At 39.8% G+C, this 22,148-nt stretch overlaps 1 protein-coding gene across 1 annotated transcript in view; it reads right to left on the bottom strand.

The window, feature by feature from the left end:
* Positions 1-8: 8 nt before the first annotated feature.
* The window catches only part of Myo10A (unconventional myosin 10A), a 90,815-nt gene continuing 68,675 nt past the window's right edge, over positions 9-22,148 (bottom strand). The window contains exons 28-35 of the mRNA XM_011499457.1: positions 6,906-7,426; positions 3,365-3,665; positions 2,181-2,576; positions 1,772-1,956; positions 1,532-1,664; positions 1,223-1,436; positions 879-1,015; positions 9-662 (exon numbers count right to left, since the gene is read on the bottom strand). Of these exons, the coding sequence (XP_011497759.1) occupies positions 426-662; positions 879-1,015; positions 1,223-1,436; positions 1,532-1,664; positions 1,772-1,956; positions 2,181-2,576; positions 3,365-3,665; positions 6,906-7,426 (2,124 nt within the window). The 3' untranslated portion in view covers positions 9-425. The remainder of the gene's footprint in view (positions 663-878; positions 1,016-1,222; positions 1,437-1,531; positions 1,665-1,771; positions 1,957-2,180; positions 2,577-3,364; positions 3,666-6,905; positions 7,427-22,148) is intronic.

Genomic DNA, 22,148 nt, shown 5'->3' with positions numbered 1-22,148 from the left:
TCTCTCTCTCTCTCTCTCTCTCTCTCTCTCTCTTTCTTTCTCAGTATCTTGTGATTATTGGAAGACATTCGCGACAGTAGAATACAAAGTCTTATGAATAATCGGCGAACGACTGGCTTCCGCACCCCAAGCCGTTCAACCTCGAACCTCGTCGTCCACTCACGAAACGCGCAACATCTCGAGTAGCCCCATGTGCTTAGCCTTCAGCTAATTACAGGTATAAAAAAAAATTAAGATTGGCTCTTCGTTATCTAATTATTACTACGCGTATGTACATTGTGTGATAACGGATAAAATTAGATTGATATGCTTGAGCGTTACGTTTGACAATTTCATAAAGCACGCGGCCTCGCCCTTGCCTCGACTGACTACGCGTTCAATTTTTTCACCTCGCTTTCATCATCGGCGGCCCTTCATTCCCAACTTTATCTCAGCCCAAAACCCATCGGAGAAGCCACTCCCTGGTTGCTACTCGACCTCTGCTCCATCGTGATGTACTGGCGAATGAGACGCGATATCTCGTGTGCCTGCTCCGTCTGCAGCCTCGTGATGCGCTGCTGCATTAGGTTGCCGCACTTCATGTCGAGGTACAAAGTGCCCTCCTCCGACTTAACTTTGCGCGTCGATATCACCTCCGAGTACGGATAGTGATACAGCGTTTCCTGCAACGGCATTTTATTCCAATTATCATTCCCTTGCTCTTTACACGATCATGCGTGCATGTTAGTGGTGGATGGGTGGGCGGGGAGGTGGGGTGGGAGGTGGAGTGGGGGGGTGGGGGGGGGGGGGGGGGGGGGGGGGGGGGGGGGGGGGTGGGGTGGAGGAGCGTCGCTCATTATATTAAATTTGTAAATTAAGGGCAAGTTGAGAGTACGTACGTGCGTTATAAGATCGATGAAGTGTACGCCGTGTCGATTGAGAGCCAAGATGTGATCGCCGCCTTTTTCTTTTCCCTCCGGGACTTTCTTCACTGCGAAGAAGCTCGAACCAAAGAGCGGCCACTTTGAAAGTATCTCTGCAATCAAAATTCATTGGCAACGTGACTCAACAATTTGCACGAATTTCGTATCATTAGATACAATGCCTAAATCGATAAAAGTTGCACGGCATTGTATTTATGAATCATTTGGCGCGCAATTTGTTTACGAGATATTTGATTCGGCCATTTTCGCACGCGCTATTACTCGACCAATGTATCGTAGATTTGCCGTCGAGTCCTTACCAAGCACTTGAGCTTTGCAGCTTGCGATCGTATTGTGCTGCACGTTAGACCAGGCTTGCTGGACCATGTTGGCCCATTGCTGGGGTCTCGGCTCCCTTAAGCTAAGCGCTGGCTTCGGTAGTAAGTATTTAATCCGTTTTGTCGTTGGTTCTTCCCGCTCGTTCTTCAAGTCCGCCGCTCTATGAAGTAAGGCAGCGATTTGCGCCATATCGTACTGCATGGCGGGTGGACGAAAACGAAAAACGTACATTGAGCACATATCGCTAAATTAATTATCGTGCTGTAAGGGATGGAATTTGAATTACTCACAATGACTTCCTGAGGTAAGTGCTCCTCCGGCAGAACTAACAATAGACCTTCGAGGTAATCGGGTGCGATTTGATTGAAGACTACTTCGACGTATAGTGGCGCATCCAAGCGCAATGGATAATACCAAACTGACCTGAAAAGAACACGAATTTCCAATGTAATTTCTTAAAATCGAATTATTGTAATTGGTTCGAATTAATGTATTAATATGGCACGTAAGTACGTTAAATGCCCGCTTACCTGCAGAAGATTAAGTAAAACAGTTGGTGATTCTTGTGAAGCTCCGTTGTTACATCCAGCACATATTCGTCCCTTGCCAATGGCATGGTGAATGCATCCCCGTCTACGATACAGTACAACGAGAATTCGTCCATCTCGTGGGGATTTCTAACGGATATTATATTGCACATCTCCTCGATCACGTCCTGCAACGGCAATACTTTTATTAGTACTTGACATTGATACATGCAAGCACGAGCAAAACTCAGGGTCGCCCTCGACGTTCTAACAAAACACAGACTGTAGTGTGAATTTGAGCTTTGCATATTATAGATTGAAAGTTAGGTTTAGGGAGAAAAGTTGCTTGTCGATCGATCGCGGCCAATGAAATAATTAGGTGAAGAAGCGAGGCCGATGTCGCACAACCCACCTGTACGACGGTTGTGCATTTAGTGTTGATGACGCGCTCGGTGCCACCGGGTAGCCTGTAAATCTGCCTCTTGGCGTTCCTCCCCGCGCTGATGGCCATTATCTCCTCGACGCTCGGCACGTTCTTCCTGCCACCGTACTTCACCGTTTTCCTAAGGTTTTGCAGGCAGACAGTGGCGGTGCCATGGTACGCCCGCCTCTTGTCATAAGCCGCCGTCTCGAGGTACTTGCTGAGGTAGGGCTTGAGGCCCTCGCTGCAGGTGAAGTAAGCCGCGACGATACTGAAGAGCCGCCAGCCCCGCTGGCAACTGTCAGGGTTCGGGCTCTTGTTGTTCGTCGTCTGCTTCATCAATTGGCAGTAGACTTCGTCGCGCAGGAGTTCGAATTTATGGCAGTGCTGGGACAAAATTGGAATTATTGGTCGACGCCAGCCGATTAGAGTTCGGATGTCGAAGTATGTCGAAGTCTCGGTGCTGATCACGAATTTTTACATTATAATGTACGCGCGTATATATATATATATAGACGGAGAGAGAGAGAGAGAGAGAGAGAGAGAGAGAGTTTAGAGGAATATTATGCTAACTGGTCTAAACTAAATGTAAAAAAATTATAAAAGAAAGTCATAGATTATATTGGAGGATAGGGTAACATTTACACGTACATTTGCCCGCGATTTGCGGGATTGTAAATATTGAATTATTATGTGTGTCACAGGTAGAGCAAAGAGGAGCAGTTGGTTCGTAAATATTATGCTAAACTTGCAGTTACTCGTACAATGGAAAGTGTATCTATAAATATAGCGCTGTAAGCATAATATTCCAAGAGTCGAATAAAGGATTTATTTAGCGTAATATAGATGACGCGACTTGACAAATTATTACTATTATTAAAACATCGTAAGGCTTGAAGCTAATTAATACTTACCGATAAAAGCAATAATCCTCGTTCACATAAAAATTAACGCTTCCCCACTCACATATTTTATAAGCATCCTCGGAGAAAGAACTACGAGCATCGTCGTCCGATCAAGCATTATCAACTTAATAAAAGCTCATCCCCGAGAATGAATGCGGGCGCGGTGTATGAGCATCGGCCAGCGAGTAATTAGCGAGTAATTAGCGAATAATTTTCATCGGACGAAGCGTAACGTCGTCGTAATTTCGTCATTATCGGCTCGCTGCTTACCATTAGAATCGTGTAGACGCATTTGACTTCGCTCATATCGGGCGGCAGCGGCTGATCGCCCATGTAGCGCATGAGGCAGAGGAAGCACTCCGCGGCCAAGGAGCCGAGCTCGTTGTCGAGCCTCAGGAGGCTCTGCTCGATCGGCACCGCCGAATACTTCACGAGGTCGACCTGCTCCTTCCACGTCCATTCGGCGCCGTCCTGGTTCTTGCTCTTTTTGCCCTTCTTCTTGCCCTTGAGCGATTCGATCACCTTGAGAGATCCGCTTATCGAGCCGTCGGCCGTCTTCAGCATCTCAAACCTAAGGGCACAAATGGCAATTGTCCTTTAGTTGTTTTTTTTTACGAACTTTAATGCGTTTCGCTTGATTCGTGTTTGCCAGTCTCAACTCTTGCAAACGATTGCGATTTTTAATTGATGGCAACGAGGGGATGTTTTTTTTTTCTTTTTTTTTTCTCCCCCAATGTAGCGATTATGTTTCTCTTTCCAAATGGTACAGGGACTTTATAGTCCACGCAATTAGCTTTAATCATAAATGCTCGATGCGACTCTGTCAAAATAAATTTTTTAACAATAGCTTTTAACGAATTACTTATGGGCAATGGATTTTATTTCAAGCAGTTAATTAATCAAGCTGTATTATATAGAAAAATAAACAAAAGAAAACAAAAACAAAAAAAAAACTTAGCGATCGTAATCGTCATTGTCGTGTGATGATGAGACCGTAGGAAGGTGAACATTTTGCCTCGCATCCGAACATAATTTATAAATTCGCATATATTATATCGACACTCGAAACTCAACTTTATGTGTTCCAATAATAAATACTCTCTCGTATATCATAAGAATGTAAATGAATATTTGCCACGAGCCATATAGTGATTATAATCGCAGTTTACTCATGGCTTTGATTTTTATTAAATTACCCACCGACTACATTAAATTAAAAGGACGAAGATAATCTCGGTACTTGCCCATAATATACTTTAGCAATAGTGTGCGTATGTGTTTGCACTATCTTCGGCGCGATTACAATTACTAAAGTAATTATTCCAGCGAAACGATTACAAAATATTTACAAGACGCTGTTTAAATAAATTATCCGGCCATCTTTACCGCTAATGCGCATCTCCGGAGCTTAAACTTATCTACTCTATTATTAACTGTTAATTAGTTTCATTTTCTAGATAACTCGGAATTCTTACGGCGGCTTGATATACAGAAGCGTGGAATCACATGCAACGAACTTCTGCGCCTACTATTTAATCATACGAGCAACCGCACGTAACTTCCGACAAATAGCAGGGAAAATTAGCGGCACAGAGCAATGGCAAAGTAAACAACAGCGGGCACGAGGAAGTGAGCGAGAGAACGAGCCGCTAAATTTGCATGTAAAACTGGCAATGCAGGCGCAGGAAAGAAAGGAGGAGACACGTGGAAAGATAGAGGAGCTCTCGAGATTCGAGCTAATAATCTTTCGTGCGTGCGTTATGCTTTCTCAACTTCCTACCCAAGAGACTTCGGTTCACAGTGACATTAATTGCACGTTGGTAGACGAATGTAAGAAGCATTTTCCTCGTTCGAAGTAGGCGCCGATACTTTTATCCTGATTTTTTCATCCTACGGTTCCGACTACTCATAACGTGTCGTTTAAGGTTAATTTGGCCCGACTCGGCCGTTCTTCCGTCGAGGATCGAGTAACCTCGATTAACGTGGTGGATAAACGAAAAGTCGTTGAAACACCGAGTTTTTGGAGACGATAGATCATGATAATTAATAGGGACGCGCGACGCGGTCATTGAACTCGTCATATACGATGCCGAGGCAATAGCTTTCTTTTCCTCAACTTCATAACGTGTAAGACAATGAACATAATTATATTTATATGCCTGATAAATGTAGTAGAGAACGATGTTCCTCTTCATCGTGAATGCCGTTTTATACAAATGCACCTTGCGCGTCTTTATTAGATAATCCTTGCGATGCCGACTGTGTGTATCATTATCATTATCATTGTCCGTTTAACTATATTTTCACAGTAAAATTACGAAATTGTTCAGTGATGTTAATCGCTTTGAAAGTTATGTAAAATAACTTGACGTAATAATGAATTGGAATGGTTTCGATTTAGTTATAATCAAAAGTAGAAAGAAAAACAAATTTATACTTAATATTGGACAAAAAGGAGACCGAGAGAGAGAGAGAGAGAGAGAGAGAGAGAGAGAGAGAGAACTGTAGGTATAATAACGAAACTCTTTCGTTTATAAGACTTCCGCGTAGCTATTACGTAAATTAAGCAACTGATAGATCATTCAACATTATGACAAATCGTCGACACCGCAGGTACAATACTCGCTCATTTCTATTACTATTAATTTCGTAAAACGAGGAGTTGAACATTGTCTTCATCCAATTACGAATTTTATTAACTTTTGTTTGTTTTCCCCTTCCCTTATTACAATAGTAAAACACAAACAGTTACATTCTTTTTGTTTGTGTTTCATTGGTTTTGCTTTTTTTTCTTCTTTACTTTAATTCGTTGCCTACAAATTATTTTACAAAATAATTATGTTCCATTTTTATTGTACTTAAATAAAAACGTCATCGTTATTAATTGCTTTTTATCGATCTTCTTTCGAACGTATACAAGAATTAGATAATTATTGTGTCATTAAATTTATCATCTATATCTATTCAACGATTGATATTGAGAATATGTATTTTCATTTGCATTTTTATTATTATTTATTATTATGAATGTTTTCCAAACGACGAGCATCATCGTCAGTGAGTCTTAAAAGGAGTATCGTAAGAAAAGGAATTTAAAGCAATTTAAAGCATTTTGACTCCATCTCACATTGCTTCCTAATAATCTAGGCGTGTCCGTGTATATACTATCGTTCATTACACACATCAATTACGTCTAGATAATCTAATGATTATTAAATATTTTATCGAATTTTTATAATCGTATTCTGTTAATGAACGAACTGTCATAAATGCAAATGAAGAAAAAGAAGGAAGAAAAAAAAACAAGGGGATATTATTGATACGACAGCTTCTCTGATTTTAATCGATAATAATGTACTCGAAATATCCAGATATATATATATATATATATATATATATATATATATGTGTGTGTGTGTGTGTGTGTGTGTGTGTATGTATGTGTGTATGTGTGTTTGTGCGTGTGCGTGTGCGTGTGCGCGTGTGTAACAAAAGAGATTAACGATCGTCAATGATGATTTTCAAAGTCTAACGATCAAAATTTGTTTATAGCGTTGATAATACTCGTCCTTGAAAATCGTACGTGCAAAACGTCGTGCAAAACGTCGTGCAAAACGTCGTGCAACAAACATCTCCTCTCTGTGAAAAAAAGTAAAGTGCCGAGCGCGGTTCCATGATTCCTCATATAATCCATGGCCCGGACCGTAAAGCATTGTGGCACGGCAATCGCAACGCGTAAAATCCAAAGAACGGAGATAAAAATCTGACGGACACGCGCGATCAATAAGGAGAAAACACTGTTTATACTAACTTGTCGGTACTCTGGCGGAAGTTCAGCATTGCGTACTGGAGGAGCGAGTGCTTGCCGTCGTTGACGACCGGTTGACCGGAGCCCTCGTACAGACTGTCCTCGTTAGTCCCGCTCGCGTCGTCCTGTTGACGCCACTCTTGGCTCTGTCCGCCGAGCTGCTGTTGCTGCTGTTGCTGCTGTTGCTGTTGCTGCTGATGATGATGATGATGATGCTGGTGCTGCTGGTGCTGCTGGTGCTGCTGCTGTTGATGGTGAGAGGTCCCCGGCGACTTGCCGTTCTTCTGATAATGCATCTCGTTGCCGGCGTGACCAAGGTGACTGGACGGCCCGTGACCGTTGCGCCCGTGTCCGTTTTGCAGCTCGGTGCCGCCGAGATGCTGAGGACTCGTCGACGGGGATGAGGAGGAGCCATAATGATGGCCATGGGCAGCCGTGTGATTGGCCTGAGAAACTATTGACTTGCCTATCTGGGACACGTGGTTATCTTGTTGTAGACTTTTATGGATTGGCTTCTGCTCGATCTGCAATAGAACATTCGAACGAGACATTGAGCAAGAGTCGTTTGGCTATGGAGGAGTTTTCGAGCTATTTGTTTGGGTATTTTGAGCGTGCTCGGTGTAATTATTTACGATCTTGTCAATTTGACATTGAGCGGAGAGAATTTTTATAATTTCGTCGAGGCTCTTTCTGTAATAATATCTTTAATATATTTAATACCGAGTTTTTGGTTTGGCCTTTCATTTTGGATGCTTTTTTTTTTTATCGTGAATTTTCGTTGAATTGGGCGAATCATTGCTCACTCGCTATATTCATTCAATGGACAGATAGACGCATCGAGTGCGAATTCTATTCGATTGTGAATGTCATATTGACTTTGCGAGTCGAGAAATAAGAAATTTATTTTAAATTTACAAGGATAAGTTTCTTTCTTTTTTTTTTGCGCCATTTTGCAGAGTCGCTTAGGCTCCACTGCTTAGTTCTCGCAGCTACAAAATTTTGTACGGTGCTTAAAACTAATGAGATCTACAGTGCAATGGTTTTTAATGTTAATAACTGTAATTACGTGCGGCCGCGAGCCAAACGTTTCGAGTGAAGAAGCAGACCGATGGCGATCACTTCATAGACAATTATTACAGGTAGACTCAACGGTCTTACACGGATGAAATATTCTTGACAAGGACAGAGATGCTGTAATCATAGTCAACCATATGTCCATAACATCTGGTTCTTGAAAGTAATTACCATCGGTCCTATCAAATCTATCGTAAAAACAGTCTCTGTGCATTCGTTTCATCACGTTATTAAATACTCGAACTGTGAATGTTGCGAAAGGCAGTGAAACAATAATTTCAATTCCTCGTTAAATAGGTATCAGGGACATGGAAATATCAACTGTACATTTTCAAAATAAACATAAAATCATAATCAATTCCAATATTTTTAAATATAACATGTAATACTACTACTACTAAAGTCATATTTATTATTAAAACGAGGAGGGATAAGCATCGATTACATAATAAATTAACGTTATATTTTTTTAGTCGATAGATTTAATGAAAATTGGTATTATTTTCTAATAAATGAACAATTTATCATACATTTGTATGCGAGAAAAGAATCTAAATGCTATAAATAATTTCTAATAATGCTTGGAGAACGATCAAATATAACTTGTAATATGCCTTATACACGTCGCTTTTCATATCAAAGGCTAATAAATATAAAATAATTTATTTTAATGTTGTTCATATACAAAAAATTACACGGAAATTGTAGAAATTTTAAATGGCACATAAATCTTCAATTCTCTTATATAAGAAAATTGTATTTATTTACACCATTTAATAAATACCTTTTATTAAAGTAATTCTGAATGCTAGATTAAAGACTTTGCAAATACAAAATATATCATGAAAAACAAATATCTCCAATATAATTGAAAGGAATCAATATAATTAGCATATTTACTTATATTTATCAGGTGATTTGAATTTTCTTCTTATGCCGACAAACGTACGGTTATAAAATTTTCTCCCGCAAAGATTCATCATATTTAACATAACAATTAAAATGTGTAAGAAAGCGTAGGTAACGACAAAATGAATTCGATTACAATCAAACGTACTCGACCACGCTCGAAAGAACTAAAATTAAACCCCTATAATTCAATCTTATCGAAATATATATTCCGTTTATCTTTATGTATCTCCTCTTCTCTTCTCATCTCTCTTCCTCTAATAAACGATTTTATTTTATACCCTTCCGTCATGAGCCAAACATATTTTACATTGGATGATCAAATTATTCATAATCAAAAAGGATAGATATTTTGAAAGATTAACGGCACTAACAAAAACCGTGAATATAATTATAATTAATAATTCATAAAAATAGATGGAATTTCAACATGTAATTGAAAAGAAATAGAAATATTAACATTATCGTTTGATGCCTAAAAGAAACTACTATTTATATGGATATTTATCTTTTTTGAATAGGCAATTTACACGTGCGTCGAACATTGTTATTGGCCACAAATAATTATTCAATAACATTTTCGGAAAAGTAATTCGTATATATTTTTTATAGTAATATTTCGTATATTGACGCGTTGCCATCGGACGTTATCAGTCGCAATTCCTCTCATTCCTCTCTCATTCTTCTCTCCTTGACCGCTCCTTCCTCACGGCTCCTTTCTCTTCATCTCCATCGACCATTAGAGCCTGCCAACAACGAAATCCCTAAGGAACGAGACGGAAACGCTCGTGAATAATAGACACGGGACGATCGTCAGCTACAGTGTAAAACTTAAGATCGCCGTTGCACGTCGTTCGACTTGGTCGTCACACGTCGACAAGTGCACGTCTATGCAAACGCACACTGATGTCCTGTCGCAACATTGCGATTTAATACCTTCCCGGGCCCAGCAATGTTTACCAGCCTCGAGCGTCACCTCCAGCGGAAAGAGAAGCTGCGAAACGAACGTGACGTACGTGTGCGCGCGTGTGTATGAGAGCGAGAGCGAGAGGGTTGGGAGGACGCTGAAAGAGGGAGGAAGATAAGAAGTGGTCGGCAATTCCACGATCGGGAATTGACTTGGAGCACGGCATCGCGAGCGTTTTCTCGCATTTTATTCCTCCTTTACCGTCCAGCGCCGTGGATAGACGGGGAGCAGCAAGACGAAGAACGTAGATTTCTGACTATAATTACGGGAGGATGTCGGTGCTGCCGCCAACATGGGGTGGCCGCTCCGCGATTACGAGCACAAAATAATAACTACGGCGAATAATTGGAATGCGCGTTCATCGCTCGTCCTTCCCTCTCCAACTTGTAAAAGGAACTTCGCTAATGCTAATGCGCGGGGATGGAAAATTAATCCTCATTTGCGGTCACACTTCACCATCCAAAGCCGAGATATCGGTTTAACATATTTATGTCTTGGCTAACGAGACACGCCTTCGGCTCGACATTCTTTGACAACAAATGGAGAAAGACAGAGAGATAAAATGTTTGCATTCTCTTATCGAAATAGCGAACATCGCAAGAGTTTTTGGGCCTATTACCCGCTAAACGCCAAAAAATCATTTTCCATTCGCTTCAATTGAAATTCTAAGTATAAATGATTAATCAACTACTGCAATAATCACTGTACAACAACAACAAAATTATATAAGCGAATATGCTATTATTACAAAGTAAATCTGCCCATTAAGATGTTATTAGCGAAATGTATCAACCGAAATAATGAAGTTGCGTAGGATGTTATTATTGAGTAATAAATAGCTTTCACATCTCTCATAGATTGTATAATTAAATTCAATTTTACCGGCTCGTACGAAGAATGAAATTTACTTACGTTATGGCCAATCATTATACAAGTTTGCTCTCTCACAAATACCCGGCATTTTCCTATTATAAAAATTACAAAGTCTTGCGTTGCATCGTTCTGCAATGCACCTCATCAATCTTAACCAAGAGCACACGTTTATTATCACTTTCCAACTCGAGCGCCCATCCCACTCGATCGTCCCATCATCCATGGAAAAAACAGCCACGGCGCACACTCCCTCGCACACCCGTATATCCACCATCCCCTTGTCATCCCATCATCCAATCCGTCTCCCCCCACTCGGCCATTGCACCAAAGCGACTTCCCCGTGGCGGCTTCTTTTCCTCTCACGCGATGTTGCTCACTCGGAATAGTAATTCCACGGTGTCCCAGATACCGCAGCTGCCTGCACCACGTGTATGCATACACGCGGAGATGAACTCGCGGGTACGCCGTCGACCCTGACCCACATTACCCGCTATACGTCGAGGATCCGTGTGGACGTTTACAGTTAACTGTGTCTCGAGGCGCGAGTGAGCCTTCTTTTCGTCTCTCTCTCTCTCTCTCTCTCTCTCTCTCTCTCTCTCTCTCTTTCCTTGCTTTTTATTTTTCGGGGGAAAACGAGTCGACGCTTGTTTTTATCGCGACGCATGCGAATTCCGCGATGCTTTTTCCCCGGGCCTTGGCTTATCATCAATGCCTCCGTTGTAATTTTTTTATTAGAAACTGAATGTAGGATGAGCGCCTAGAAAGTACGGGCAATTTCTACTTTTCATAGCCATTACCTTGCGTTATTACTCATACTTTTTTTTTCACGAGTAATCCTTAGGCTTAGCTGCGCTAAAACCTCGGATAGTACTATCGCGTATTTGTGCGGTGGATTGAATTTTTGCGCTAATAAATAGCCTGAATTCTTTCGATATATCAAGGCTCGCAGTTATTTTTATGGCGAATAATACGAGATAATTAATAATTAAAATTTACTGTAATATTTAATTAGTTACGTTATTAGTTTCGGTATTACAACCTGTGACGTTTGTGCATTTTCGTTAAATAATAAATTTGTAGGTTTCGCACAATTACATTTATGTTGTTAAAGTAACCGCGGTAATAATCCACTTAGACTGGAGTACTTAATTCTTATGTTCTTCATTTTAATTTTCGAAAGTTAACAAAATGGTTTCACAAAAGATAATTACTGCAACTCGATAGCAGTACGTTGTAATGTTTAGAAGAGGATTGAAATGATATTAACAATTCGCGTATTGATTAAATAATATAGTTTTGTTAATTTTTATTTTTATAAATTATGATAGGGAAGGATATATGATGTTTATGGATATTAATTTATCCATTCTTCTACTACCGCCGAACATTTACTTTTTCTTACATTGACTTCATACAAAATCAACGAATTTCAATAATTAAATTATAGCCGATGAAGTCGGGTAAGATATTTCAATTTGTTTAAAAATCGGATTTTATTTTTGAGTTTATTTTCTGGTATGTGAGTGTGGGAGGGCCGGGGTGGTGGGGAAGGTCAATGATAGAATTTGCATAACTAGTTCTAGAATAGTGAAATAATGAGGGAGAATGAGCAATAATGCTTATACTATTATTAAGTAGAGATTTTAATGAATCCGTCGATAGATGTACAAATTTCTCAAGTTTCTCTTTTTTTCAGTTACAACTTATTAAAGTTACGTACAGTGATGCGCCCGAAGAGCAAACAATAATAAATCATAATTCTATATTTTGAAAAGTAGGTAAAAAACAAAATAGTATCTAAAAATGTTTAACATTTTTTTACATCCTAAAAGTATTTACAAATAGTATGCATTGATATCTTACAGACCTCATCTTTGATAGCTGTAATTACAAACCTCATAATTAGCTAAAACGTAGACTAAAATGGAACAAGTTCCGATTTATATGTGAATGTGTATGGATGCACAGTACATTTATACGCAATATTAACTTTTAAATAAAGTTCGAAGTGAATATTTGTCTATGCAATTATGCAAGTTTTTTTCCTGCTATTCTATGAAATTAAACTTAAACCTAAAAGAAAGATTATGACTAATATAAATACACGCGCGCGCGCGCGCGCACATATACACACACACATTTACATATATTAGATTAAACTATAAGATTAAAAATTCTTTACAAAATTGATACAATCATAAAAAGTCAATAGTTTCGGAAGCTCCCGGTTCATAAGCAACTTGAAACGAACGTAATCGTTATTTCGAGAGTCGTTGAAAATAAGATTTTTATCCAAGGCCAATTGGCCGGCAAAAAATGGCGAAAAAACAAGGCAAAAGTGCATCACGAGCCAAGCGATTCAAAAGTCAAAGGCCGAGGAGCAATTCGAGAATGGCGCTCGCCTCGGATGAAAAAACAAGCCAATTCGCTCGGGAATGCTTTGGCCTCCGAAAAAGGGGACCGAACGCTCTTACGTGCCACGTCCCTAGCGCTGCATCATCCTCGGGACCTTTGAGCTGAGAAATTGTGGGGCGCCTCCACGTTACGGCTGGGCTTAAATAATAAACGAGTCGAGAGGTAAGTTCATCGGGAGTCGCGGACGTCAACCTGCCAGTCTCGGGCTATTGAGCGGGCGATGCGTTCGACTTGGTTGCGTTTCACGAGCGATTCTTCATTCACGTTGCGTCTCCGTAAATGAAGAAATACCGAACTCGGCGACATCGTCTCCGTAAACATCGATAGAAAGATCCTCGGATCGATGGAAGGACTTTCGAATGTTTTCCATCACGATCCCATGCGAGTCAATGGCACTTTATGTGCGATTGGTTCCGCGAGATGTTTCGAGAGAACGGGTTTACAGTCACTATTATTGATTCGTTTAAGTAACCGTTACTAGGCCTTTTTCCATCCTTATTTAATCTTTAAATAGCTTCGACGCGGAATTTTATATCATAAATGATGGAAGAACATTATGGTTCTATATAATGCAGCTTGCGATAATGTGGAGCAGATATAAGGAGAAGGAATATGCGGAATTGTCTGAATATTGCAGGAACGTTGGGGGAAATGAAAAATATGGCCATTTCGTTCGATTAAATGGGTGAAAATTATATTCTATTCGATTGAGCGGTTTCAATATAGTTGAAGAGAATTAATAATTTTGATTTTCAATCTTTGAACGAAGCTTGACGAATCGCTGCATGATTCTTCGTGTAGGCATTTAAAGTCTCGCGCTTTCACTTTACACGATTTATAAAACTATAAATAATCTATTTGAAGAAATTGGATTTTCATTTTCCGGTGAGATTTTGATAAAGAAAAATGTATACTGTTTCATGATGCACGCTATAAGTGATTTATCCTAAAGACGAGCATACGTCGTTTTTCACGACATGAAAATTTTATTTAACAATTTTGCCATCAACTTAAGAAAATATTACAATTATAGAATATGATTGTCATTCTTGACCATTTTTTACTATGCACATAAAGAAAGTCTAATAGAACAATTCGTATCAATTAAAATCATCAATGAGGGTATATAGATATGTATGTAGATATCTGTATTCTGCCTTCTCACTATTTTAACTTTTTCTCCACTTCCGCCAGTGTACTTCAATCATACTTATTGAATCGATTTAAAATACATTTGCGTGTAAATTTTACGCACACCGTTGTTTATACAATATGCACACTCATTACGTGTAATTAATATTTTTCACAGCACAATAAAATTCATGATAGATTTCGTTTTTCTCTCATCAAATGAATTATTTCGTACAAAGAGTTTTTCATTTTAAGGATCAAACTGTTAATTTTTATTGCAATAATAGTACGTTATTCTCGCTATAACGCAGACCTGCATAAACTGTAACCTTAATCGTTATATTATTTTCATATAATTTACATTTCATTTCTAATTGGTATATTAATTACTGTTTAGCGTCCATAATAAATTGCATTAAAAATCACAACGAGCTGTAATAAAATCAAGGAAAACGTCACAAAAGTCAGATCAAATTTATATTATCGAGCGAATATTATTAAGCGCGTGCGCGTTCACTTATTTAAATTCACAAATCATATTCGTAAAGTATTAATAAATTGGGGATACGAATCATTGAGCGTAAGATCTCGTTTAAGGCATTGACTGCGAGAGCCGCAGGACCCTGAGGAAATTATATTGACGGGACGTGTAATCTCGACCGAGAGGAATATAACTGATTAAATAATGTTCGATTCCACTTAAACGGTACAACGAAGATAAAAATCGAGCTTTAGCAGGTACGTTCCGCAAAGGTGTAAAGAGAAATTTTTCTTGTTAATGCATTCGCACGCAATTTACAAGATTTTTCTGCGAGAAGCAAAAAATGCCTCATGTTGTTGCCTTATTGCCGGCCAATAGTCACGGGAGGCGATTTATTGGTCAAAAACTATTTCACGTTGTGTAAAGAACGCGGTTATGACACTTAATGTCTTCTTCTTTTACAATTGCAGTGGAAGGAAGGAAGGCGACAGGTAGAACGATTGGTGCGTGTATTTAGTCCTGATTAGCCGATTAATGAATTCGAATGCTCTTATGTGACAAGTGGTGCTTACTTATTTTTGTAAATTATTTACGTCTTTATGTTTTTATACTTTTGTCGCACTCAATGATTTTATCGGAATTTCGACTCTTTATAGGTGCTATAAAATTTTGTCATTGCTCGAGGACGTTGAAAACGAACGCTTTTAGTATCGATATTAGTAGGCAAATTTCATGATATACCGTTGAATAAACAGCAATTTAATACCGTTAAGCAGGAGTTTGCCAATATTTTTTATACCTAATTCAAGATTATTAAAATCGTCCATTTGACAATCTACGTTATGCTAACGAAATGTAGATAAGACGATAAAAATCTGATTTATCAAATTTATTTTTACTATTACACACTCGTGCTGATCTATCGTGCTGCGTTAAATTGTTTGCCATCGATGAGCCATCGAGTATAGGATGAAAAAACTTTTAATTTTTGCTATCAAAAATTTGTGCAACACTTTTGCAATATGTGGCACATTTATAATCAGAAGCTTGAAGGAGACGCGATAACATAAATCAGTAGCGCCCATAAATTATTCATATTTCTTATAGTCCGAAATAAACTTCGTTCGCTTTCTGTCTGCGTGCGCGCGCGCGCGTGTGTGTGCGTGTGTGAGTGTGTGCGTATGTGAGTGTGTGCGTGTGTGTCACCATCGCATTACTCTCGTCCCCGTCGCCTCAATTCTTCATTTGATCTCGAGCTGATTCGCTCCTCATCTTTTGAATCTTTATAAATAAGCCTTAAACACGGGGAAAAATGAAAGAAAGAAGGGAAAAAATGTGCTCGAACTCTCGACTCGTATAAATCCGACATTAACGACGACCTGCAAAACAGTCGTTTCCGTTCTGAATTTCACATTCTACAGTGAAAGGTGAGTGCCAGCACGCCGAAGTGCCTTTACGCTTGAGATTAATCGGCGAAAGTCGTAAAGTCTTTTTCGATGGAACATGCGGCGATTGAGAGAAAAAAAAATGCCGAAAGGCAAGAGGTGTCGAGCAAAAATTCACACAGAGTACTTTTATCGACGTGATAAAAAGTCGATTGTTTATTCGACTTGGTATGTTCTATGCAAGTGGTTGTGAAGTTTATGGAAGGAGGACAAAATTGAATCATCGATGACAAATTGACAAATCGAATAGTCAGAGAGAGCGCGTCACGAAAAATATTCATACATACAGTCGGCCATTGGTCTAATATGTCAAGATACATCGATTTTCCAATAAAAATACACGAATGAAGTTGCAGGTAAATTAGATAGATTAATTGTTCTTGCGATGCTATGGCGAGTAAGTTTTTTTTTTTTTTTTTTTTTTTTTTTTTTTTTTTTATTAACAGATCCCGATAGGCTTTAATTATTCGAATATATGTGAAGAAGAGTGTCGGTAACTCGTGGCTTTCTCCAATGCTTTCGAATAAATTAAAACACGCACTTATCCCACGATTAACCATCATAAATCCCTGGTGACCACACCCCGTTAACCCAAGGAATCCCAAGCAATTATAGTAAGCACGAGATAAATGACATTCGAGGTAAAGATAAAATATACAAATTCAGCACCTGATAACTTTTGACCTTTTCATCCAACTTTTTCAATGTCTCTTGGATAGTCGTGAGAGTCCGATCGCTCGATCTCTCGTCCATCAACTGGGACTCGCTCTGCGATCGCAGCTCTTCGAACCTCTTGAGTATCTCGCGCACGCTAAGCTTGCTACCACCACCGTCCTTTTCTTCCCTAATCGTCTCCATTTTCGATAGCTTCCTCTCTGCTCCCCCGCACTTGGCCTCTTCGCCATTGTAAAACTCTTTAATCAGACCTTCGAATCTCAGCTCGTCCGGACTTCTTGTCCGATCGCCATTAAACATGGAGTTGGCCGAGTTTCTTCGATTTCTCAGCTGACAGCCCTCTTCAATGCGAAGCTGCTCGATCGTCGGCTGTTGACGTCGATTCACCGGCGACGATGATACGCTTCTGTTATTGGGTTTCCAGAATCCGCAGGTACTCTGACTTCTCTGCTCTATTTTCGCTATGTCGATCCTCGGTATGTTCTCGTACTCGAACCTGTGTGCAGGACTCTCCTTCTTCTCAGCTTTACCCTTCTGCCCAATGTTATTCTTGTTAATGTCGAGGAGCTTGGTAGCCTCGGCGGTTTTACCGTTCATGTTCTTGTGATCGTCGTTGATCTGTTTGGCAAAAAACTTAGCGAACCGATGCCTCAACGGTATCGATTGTTGTTGTTGTTGTTGTTGTTGTTGTTGTTGTTGTTGCTGTTGTTGTTGCTGTTGCTGTTGCTGTTGTTGTCGTTGTTGTTGTTGTTGCTGCTGCTGCTGGTGCTGCTGTTTAGACTCGATTTCGACACGTTTGTTAGCGCTACGCTTCTTGTCGAAGGATGACGCTTTTTCCAGAAAAGCTCCCGAGTCATCCGTATGGCCATATTCGTCGCTAATGCTCGACTCCGACTCCGACGATCTCACTAACAAACTGTCCGGGGAATTGGTCTTCCTCTCGTCGTCGGAAAAGTGAAGTTTCGCGCTGTACTTTTCATTAAAATTCGAGTTGCCATTTTCAAGATTAACGAGACTTTTACGTCTAATGTCCTGCGCCTCGTAACGTAATCTGTAATCCGGCATAGATCGCCTATATAACTGCTGTTGCTGATGCAGCTGTTGCAACTGGTGATGGGGCTGCTGCTGTTGCAGATGCAGGAGATTTCGATTATCGAGTCGCCTAAGAAACTCCGAGCGCTTCACAATCCGCTTGTTACCGCCGTTATTATAATTGTTGTTGCTTTGATAATGACCAATATTATCTACCCGGCGATATTCGCATTCGGACTCGGACATATCCGTAAACTGACTAAGTATATCCGGTCGATGCTTTTGCTTTTTGCGCAAAGTCTGTGGTAGTTCGGCCCAGTTGCTTAAGAGTCGGCGTGAAAACACACCTTCTGAATCCGTTACTTCTCGCTCCATTGTTATTATTTCTTGTATTTTTCCTGTAATGCGTGGCTGTCGTTTTTATTCGTTGGATCGAATTTTCACGAAATTGAATGATGATGTCAACATCGGACGATTCACACGCGAAATCGATCGCGTGCTTTCACGACAAACTCTACTTCACTGTACAGCAGCTCCAGAAAATATTGATCTGCATGTCATAATTAGATTTTAAAGAGCCATTTTTAAAAATTTTATCGGACAAATTTTCGACTTTGTATTTCTTTTTCTCTTTCTTTGCCAATAGTAAGTTATTTTTTTACTATTACACTTCAATATGATGTAGAAAAAAAAAGAAGAAGCAGCCCTTTTACAAGACTTTTAATAAATAAATATATAAAAAAGTAGAGCAAGCCTTAAAATAAATATTTATCTTTACTTTTCATCTTAGAGAAATTAGCTAGGCTTTGAAATATAAAAAAAAAACCAAAAACAAAAAAAAATTAAAATGAAAGTCGAATCGGAGTTATATAGATTTTGTCTTGGTAACCGATTAAATTGATTTGCTCTTATTTCCAAGCTTAAATGAAGCAATGAAATACAACAGAGGGCGAAAATTTCTCCAATCACATTTTCATTCGTTCAATCTGTGGAAATTATTTTTGCTTTGCATAACGAAGCCATCGAGTAAGAAAATTACATTTCACTTCCGCGACCCGATGACAGCGAGTCGTATCGTTACTATCTTTTCCTTTCTATCGTCGTCATTTTTATCTGTGTACATGCTTTGTTTGTCATTGCTCGCAGTACAGTAGAAAAGTTCAATCATTTGATCGATTCCTTCGAAAGAGAGTCGCGCTATTACGAGATATTCGCAGGGATAATCAAAGCGCGGAAAAACTTGATCTAAATAACGAAAAAGTTCACATAATTTACAGGATATAGGCATAAAAGGTATTAAGGACGACTAGCCCTATGAACATTGATTAAACGCACGTTATAATTCTTTTAAACTTTTAATAATTAATGGCGGTTTTTCATCATTAAGCTTCGAAGGAGAAGTTATAGCATTTTAATGTTAATGCCTCAATCTTTCGATAAAAGTTGAATAACGAAGACTGGGGAGTAAATTATTAAGTTACTTAAGTTTAAAATTACGTTATTTAAGATTCGTAAGTATGTATTTCATAAGGCGAGTGAAAAATTAAAAGCCAAATATTTAATATTAAATTTTGTAATAATTCGATTTTATTGGCCAATGTAATAAAGAATCTTTATATATCGTAGCCTAAAACTGTAACGCGCTCTTTGAATATAAATTCGAATTATGGTGCTTCACCAAATCTTACGAATATCCTTTATGACTAATATCCTCTTTACGGCTCCATATGCATTTTTTAAAAATCCCCGATTAAACAATGAGAATTTAAGCTCAAGCCCCCATTAAGCCTTATAATATAGCACAAGAGTAGGTAAATACTGAAAAACCAAAATCTTAACTCATCGACTCTATCCGCAAATCCGCTATTCTCAAGGCCTTCAATTTCCTGCCCTTCGATTCATAAATCCATCAAGTGCCCGGGCCCATATGTCCTCCTAATCAACTATAATCCTTTTTTTAACCTATCATGGCCTATTACTCATACAAAGCGCAATGTAAAAAGCCATCGTTATCGCGCCACGTCTACGCCATTACATCTCACGCGCTCGTCGCACAAGTTTTCGATATCTTATCCATCCTTATTTTTCGGTCGCCTCTTTAATTTGCCCTCCGCGAGGCGACTTTACCACGCGCACCGGGGCCGAGATGTAGATAGCGGAAGAAGGAAACTTTTCCCTTCAAGCGGAGCCGCCATTGAGTATAAAGAGAGTGGGAGCGAGGAAGACCAAGTTCGAGCATCTTCTCTTCCTGACTCTCGTCGCCACGGCGCTTCACTACCGTGAGAAAACTCGTGAGATCCGACGTCGTCTGGACAATGAAGCAGCACCTTTCATTACGATTATTTCGTAGCCCGCGAGCGCGCGAAAAATAACTCACGCCCACGCGCATGACGCTTTCTTGTGTGCATGTATAATGCGCACGTGCTTAGCGCTCGGATATAAAGGCGAGATCGAATGTACGAGGAATTTCAAAATCTTATTTCCATTGCCAATGGCGATACGTTTTGATCTAGGCGGGAATTTATTTTATTCCCCTCGACCTCTGAAAATCGCCGCACTTAATGGCAATGCAACGACTCCAATTCGACGTGAGCTCTGCATTCATTTCAATTTGCTTTTTTTAATAGACCAAATGCGACTGATAATAAATATTCCTGGGAACGAACATTGCGCGCTAATGCATAAGAGAATAATATCGTCGTCCTTTCAACAATAATTATTATTTCAAACGAAACAATTTTCCAACTGTTAAATAAGCAAGCAGTGGTGCATCAATTCCTCGGGGTAATACGAAAAATACTTAATGACATGTTTGTTAAATCTATCTCTTTGCGTATGTAAAAATCGAATTACAAGTATAATTTTCGCGTCCAGCATTTAAATATTACATAACGAAATTATACGTTGCAGTTAAGTCGAATGACCGACAAAAATTCTACAATTGACCAATTACTCGTCTCCTGTTAGTCTTATATTTCATTTGCCCGAAATTTGCGTCTATGCCCGGATTATATAATAGAAAATTGCAGCTAGACAATAAGAAAAAAAAGGATAAAATCGCGGAGACTTTAGAAACCATTAATAGAAATTTAAATATTCAGAGATAGATAGATTTGCGTTTTTCTTGATATTATCATAAAAAATATTGCTGCCGCATAATTACTCTTAAATACGCGTGCACTCGAAAAGTAATATTCATTCTAAAAATTTTCATTCGGCCGTCGACTTAGATTATGCCTTTGTAGAACAATAGAGCGATTTTATATACATAAATACGTACGTACAACTAGCGTAAATAGCATAATTATTCGTAGCCGGCCTCCCATAAATGAAGCAATTTCATTAATCACTCGCGATAAAAACAAAAAAATATTTCGGTCTGATAGCCTGGATTTCTTAACAGGAGTGCTCCTCTCACAAAGGCAAATAAACATTTCATCACGCGGGGCTCGCAACTTTCGCAAAAGAATGCGCCTCGAATTTCACGAGCGCGCGCGGTTTTGTCGGCAGCTGTCCGATCGAAAAGGGCTTTTCCTTACCCCCCCCCCCCTCGAGCCGGCAGCTTGCCGAACGAAAAGGGCTTTTCCCTTCCCCCCCCCCCCTCGAGCGCCCCCGCGCAAACCCATAAAAACAGAAAAGAAAAGGAAGCTGCCAATCCTCTACTACCCCCCCCCCCCCCGCCCTCCCCCACCCCACCACCCCCAATCACAGCCATCCCTCCCGCTCGCCAACTTGCATAACGCGGAGTTTGTTTTGCCGCATTATTAAGGTGACTGGCGAGGCGTGCGAGGAGGAACGATTGCCAGCGACCCGTGGCCGCGCACGTCTGCTCCTATCAAAAAGAGCAGACACGATTACGTAAATGGCCGTCGTCTATCTCGCTTTATTATTATCCGTTTGAATGCAGCGGCCGCGACCCGGGACGCGCGAACACGCGCCCGGATCAAACTACGCCATGCGTCTTCGCTCGTACAGCTATTCGAAAGTATTCCCTCCGCGCTCCTGCTGCTGTCCTTCTCGTTAGGCATTGTTCTCACGAGATAAGGATTTACGTGGTTAAATCGGAAGTCATTGATGAATGCGAAAGTAAGTTCGTCGCTGGCGCGGGCAGAACTAACGAAACGGTTTGCCGTGATTCATGGGGCTTTCGGAGGCGCGTGATTGTCGAGTGCCGACGAAAATGGTCCTGCGTGTAGAGATGAAATCGTGCCGAAAACAATAATTGATTGCGAATTCGAGCGAAT

The sequence above is a fragment of the Ceratosolen solmsi genome, unplaced genomic scaffold, assembly GCF_000503995.2.
Source record: "Ceratosolen solmsi marchali unplaced genomic scaffold, CerSol_1.0 scaffold35, whole genome shotgun sequence".
NCBI lineage: Eukaryota > Metazoa > Arthropoda > Insecta > Hymenoptera > Agaonidae > Ceratosolen > Ceratosolen solmsi.
Note: the sequence above shows the minus strand (reverse complement) of the source record. Positions and strands in the feature narration are given on the sequence as shown.